The 5957-nt window shown below is 36.9% G+C and overlaps 1 protein-coding gene across 6 annotated transcripts in view; it reads left to right on the top strand.

Annotated features, from left to right (window-relative positions):
• The window catches only part of LOC111252653 (cationic amino acid transporter 4-like), a 35003-nt gene extending 30252 nt beyond the window's left edge, over positions 1 to 4751 (top strand). For 5 of the 6 annotated variants that reach the window (XM_086991913.1, XM_022810887.2, XM_022810886.2 and 2 more), the window contains 2 exons: positions 225 to 333; positions 1335 to 4751. In XM_086991913.1, the coding sequence (XP_086848039.1) occupies positions 225 to 333; positions 1335 to 1384 (159 nt within the window). In that variant the 3' untranslated portion in view covers positions 1385 to 4751. The remainder of the gene's footprint in view (positions 1 to 224; positions 334 to 1334) is intronic. The other variant, XM_086991917.1, reaches the window with a different exon arrangement.
• Positions 4752 to 5957: the final 1206 nt, after the last annotated feature.

Raw genomic sequence — 5957 nt, forward strand, 5'->3', positions numbered from 1 at the left:
TATATATTTCATTTTCAGAAGGCGTGCATACTTCAGACAACTTTTGCTGTTTTTAGCTCAACGGCCTTACCTTATTTGACATCGAAACTAGATCTAGCTCAATATTACACCTTAAATATAACATTTTTCTGAAATCCGTTCGGTACTTATCGGTCGTCTCAGTAGCAGCTCAGCATATATATTCAGTTTGACTTCTAATTAAATGCTTTTCTTTCATATTGCAGATGCCATGGGTACCTTTTCTTCCTGTAAGCTCTATCGTAATTAACGCGACCCTAATGACCACACTGCAGCCACTCACCTGGGGTCGACTTGCAATTTGGCTTGCCATTGGTATATGCTACATTCAAATCATTTAAATGCTTCCTTACCGAAATGCCAAATCCCTATTGTTCGGCATGCACATGTGTAACATTAACTTAGCTTCTTGGCTAAGTTAAACATTGCACTTTATATAACAATTGCCATTCGATGCTTCGATTACAAGTTCACCTCTTGTTCAACCGTTTCACGGCAACGAGTCACAACTCGTTTAAACTTATTTACTGGGCGACCTATCGCTTAGCCGCGGTAGAAGTAGTTCCCTATTGAAATTGTCTGATTGTTCCACCGCCGCTTTTCCGCTATCTCAAGATGAAAGCCCAAAAATTAATTTCAATATTGGATCGTAAAAGACCATGTATGTGAGTCATGTTGAAACACCGACATATCCATAATTGTTTACTATTTTCTAATACTAGTAATCTCGTATCGACGATATTAGAAGCAAGTGGGGCAAAAGTCGATTGTTGTTCAAAAGTGTCACTATTTCGTGTCAACTATGTAGAGTTGAAAAAATTAACCTATTCTTAACACGTTACGAATGTCCAGCCCTTACCAAGCCAAGACTGGTCAAAGAGGGCATGTTTCTCCTGACTAAAATTAGGCTTCATAAAAATCGGTACTAAAACAACATCATCTAGATAGTGTTCTCTACCATAGTGGTTTCGTATGAATCCGATTAGTCACGTTTTATTTACTCGCTTTTGCCGGTAATAGCCAAACACTAATATACATGGATATATCTATATGTACATGTTAACAGCACAGGATCGGAGTGTATAGAGAACGATTAAGGCACTTTGTATCATAACTGTTATACGAAGTCTTCAGTTGAACAATTTGCCAAGCTGAAAAAGTTATCACAGGGCAACAAGCAGTCTTCCAATGTATTTCAGTTACAGAAGTACTGATCACGCCTTTCCATGACAATCCAAAATGCACTTCTGAATTGGCGGGTTCTATGAGACGTGCAGAGAGGTAATTAACTACGCATCGTTCTAATTCAATTACAGGTTTGACGGGCTACTTCGGATATGGCCTTCGGCACAGCAAACTCAATTAGGGCTTTCAGCACACGACCTGATCGAACATCCAAGTTCGAGATCGTCAGTAGATGGGCTCGACTTCTCCTCAGATCCGCTAGGTGTGGCGTTCAACATAAAAATAATCACATTGAAAGTATTTATTATGGCTGGGAAACGAATATCAGCAAACTCTGGGGCGGCCATTGAACATGATGTGTAAAGTTATCCGGTCAATTGAAGGCTCAAAGAAGCGAACGAAGCAGAGCCAAGACAGCGCGTCATGAACGCGGTGAAATTCTCTAGGTACAGACCGCATAGGTTAAGAGGATACTTCTTGATTAGTTAGCAGGTTCTACGCGAGATAGATAACAGTTATCGATGCTGTCGAACGAAACGAAATACAACCATGTGTTTTTTTTTAAGATTATTTGACATCCAATAGTGCCGTTGATGTTTGTATCATTTGCTTAATCTGTGTTTTTATCGGTTTTATCAACTAGACTAAGGATGGCACCTATCAAAATGTAGCGTGACGCAGAAGCGTTTGATGCGAGACACGCGTTTATCGGACTCTCCTCTCTATGAATTTCATATATACTAATCACCTATAAAAGATTTACACACAGTGGCCTGTACATTTTAATACACGTTCTAGTTTGACGAGTTGGTCGAAGTTGAAAAGTTTTAATTTTACCTTTACTTGATCAGTTTTTTGTTAGATGGTTTGCTGCTTAATTGTCTGCCTAATGCCAGTAAGATATTCTATAGAATCGCATCTTCTCAGCGATGAAGCTTTTCGCATATAGGCCTAATAGCCGCATAAACTGACTCAATCATTTGTCATCACGTGAGATTCTATCAAAGACAGAATGATTTTTTCTGTGTTTTGCGTACGATACTTCAGCCGTTGGGCATTACTTTAGACGGTTAGCCCCTAGCATGAAACGAAGTGTGTCTATGCTCGGATAGGAAGCTAGCGCGTGTCCCTACATTTAGCAAACACACACATATTAGTCAGCGCGCTATCGTAGCGAGAAAAAGCTGAAGTAGTAAAAAAACAAAACTGTATGAAGAACGTATTGAACAATCAACTGCATGGAACTGTTCAACTTAACATAAAATGTTGCTAAGCTAAAAAATGAATAACCATTTTTAAGTTTTTCAGTCGAAGAAATAGAGTAAAGAAAATAGCTAATTATCATAACGTGATGTTAATTTTACATATCTGATAGCAAACATTTAGCTTGCTAAGTTAATGAAGTTAGGAACAGCTAAATTAATGGGACTATTGGAAACTATTGGCCTTTAGTAACGTCCTTGTCAGTAATCACGTAGAAGAGAGGCTTTGGCGATACTGAACTCGTGGAACAGCCTTACTCACTGGCTAATCATTTTCACTTTGCATATATTGGCCAGTTTTTACGAATTTTCTTGAGTGGATAGAAGTGCTGAGAATATGGCCGAAAGAAATTTTAATGGCACGAAATTATTTCGAAATAATTACGGCATAGGGCCTCCAAGCAACGTAGATTTCAACAGCGTCTAAAATGAAGTTCCTTGGATGTACTTCAACTAGTATAACGAATCTCGCCAGGAAATCTCACAGGTTCATAAGGTTTGTTTGACTGTTTTTTTTTTTTTGAGATCCCGTGTACGTTAACGTGCAGTGTTGTAGATTTAGGTGAAGATGAACCTAGAGGGGAAACGAAGTGGGTGTCAGCCACGTCTAGGACTGGCAATTCAGTTCCCTCGATATATCCCTCAATATACAAATATGTAGGTCTATATTCTTTGACGTCTATGTAGTAGATATTCAGTGTAACGAAAACGCTATGAAGATGTGACCAAGCTCGTCCAGGACCTGTATATACACACGGCTTGATACATAATCACGCAAGACATAATGTAAATAAACACAAAATGCTTCATCTATTCATATCTACTATTTTACGAGGCCATTCATTGATCTAGATTCTTGTAAGGATATTTTAATACTCGAATAGGATCGGTGTTTTTTATTATTATGTTAAGTAAATCGACTGCTCATAATGAATCTCTAAGAACTATATTTACAGGTTACTATATATATTCGTACAGTAACCTAGATTAATGAACGGCCTCGTAGAATAGTAGATATGAATAAATAAAACATTTTGGCTTTATCTACATTACGTATATACATATATATAACTCAATTGCTCAAAGGCTTTGTACTAAAAGGGTCGATTGATTAATAGCAATAAACCAAACGATTGTAATCAACTTGTGAAGCAATACAAGTTAAGGATAGGAAAGACAGTTACGAAGACACGCAAATCAGGTGCCCTGAACAAAGGTTTCGCGCTTATTCTTGGAAGATGTAAGATATCAAATTTACACATAATATATATATTATCAGGCCGTACGTCCCACAACGTTTCAATGGTGTTCAGGGGCGACGTTCGTATGGAATCAACGACCTACACTAGGCACCTACAAAGCAAACGTTTGTTTATTGAACGAACTTGACTTTTGGTTGTTGTTACATTATGACATACTCTTATACTGGTTATAGGCTTTTAGTATCGGTTTTTCTGCGTGGAATAACTATGCTGATACAATTATTCTATGGAGATATAAGGCAAATAGAGTGAGATTAAATAATACTCTAGTTTGTGTTTAGATTACGCAACGCGAAGGCCGTTGTACCCTCGCAGAGTTATATTTACCTAAGCACAAACGATTATAAACGAAAATTACAATTTGAGCCGTTGTCTTGTTAGACGATATAAAAGAGATTGTTAGTAACGAAATGACAGGAATATTGCAGCTTCTAACTGGCCTTAGTTTTAATTTTTATGTTAATTACACGAAAATATGTTCTATCCAGTGTATTTGTTTTGAAAGTCATTCTAATGGATAGACGATGAAGTGTGGATAGGGCAGTTGTGTCGAATAATAACTTCGAACTGAATTTCGAAATTAGTCGTATACCAAGAAGTTGAAAAACTCAACGAAACATGTACGAATCGGAACAAACGACAAATATTTAGTAATATAAACCTGTATGCTTTAGGACAGAAGAAAGGTGCTAAATTTTAACAGGCTAATACGCAACAAATTCCAGTTTTTCGGTGATATAGCAAACGACTGTTATAGCAAAATTCACGGTGTAGCCTTAACGGTAAAGCCTAGTTTCAATAAATGTAATTTAAAGAAGATAGCTGCTCTTTAGGCACACTGTGTAACAACATTACCTTGAACCTAATTACTAAACTTTAAAACCTTTTAAAGTGTGTTTTTAACCGATGCAATAGTGCCTATTTGTCAAATACATCCATGTGTACCTAGTTCATCTTACATCATTATGTAAGCTGTTTAGTACTACTGAATACTGCATGTCAATAAACACCGTTTGTCAATCTACCCTTTTTATCCGCTAAATTAAATAATAAGTCCTAATTATACAGATTATATGATACATGAAGGTCAAATGCAAATATATATATATATATATATATATATATATATATATATATATATGTAAATTTCTGCTTTTGAATGCAGAATCGTAATATTTGGTTAGATAATAAATAGACCTATTATTATCGGGCATTTGCATCAATTGTAGCGTATTAAGTATATTAAAATTCAATACTGATCTGAGTCCTGTATCAACGTACATGAGCAAAATAAAGGTTTTTTACTATGCTACATCTTGTATTTCTATTCCATCACAAAGGTGTCAACGGCTACCTAGGAAACCATGCCAACGTATGGATACGATGCTTACTTGTGCCACAGTACGGTAAAATATTTTAATACCAGGGATCAGGTAGGCAAGTCCCGTTCCTCTCGTCCAAACAAAAGCCCACCTATTTGCTTAAAGCGCAAGGCACGTTGCTCAATTTTTTTTTTTTTCGTTTTATTGCCTAAGCCATGTCCTTTTTGTTGTTAAAAATGTTGCTTAAACAGTAGAAAATAATAGCTAGGAGAAAAAATCATGAAGCCCTAACTAGAGAAAGAAAATTTTTAGTAAATAATCCTAAAAAAAGAAGTGTGTTAGGTAACAAAGAGCCTAAAGTTTATCCGGGGTGACTAAATTGATTTTCGGTACGCTACGTATTAGGCACAGAAGACTTATTTTATGGTGTACATATGATGTATATTCATTTTGCTACAGATAATCAAACTGGGGATAGGTTTACTGCGATATACTCAGCAATCGGACAGCGCATTGTATACAGATCGAGCCACATTTACCCCAAAACATATTATCAATATTCGTTGTGGCCGACTTTCGGAAATAATGGAATAATACTCTGTATGCATATCCATTTTAACTCTCTTTTCTTCTTATTGTTCTGCCTCCTCCCTCAACAACAACAACGACTACTACTACTACTACGAGCCAATTGTTGGGTGGGCCTCATAGTAGGAGAAATTCTAATATAATCTAGTGCCAATTTCCGTATCTGTTAAGATCATTTTTGCATGTTCGATGATAAATATGGCTAAGCGGAAGCATACGATTGTCGTTCGTTATGTTACTGCGTCCAGGCCGGGTTTTGGTGAGCGCTCGTCTCTCCCGTCTGTAAGCCGCCCTCGTACAGGAATGTTTTGAACCAAGCC

Source organism: Varroa destructor, unplaced genomic scaffold, assembly GCF_002443255.2.
Source record: "Varroa destructor unplaced genomic scaffold, Vdes_3.0 BEIS01000006.1, whole genome shotgun sequence".
NCBI classification, from domain to species: Eukaryota; Metazoa; Arthropoda; class Arachnida; order Mesostigmata; family Varroidae; genus Varroa; species Varroa destructor.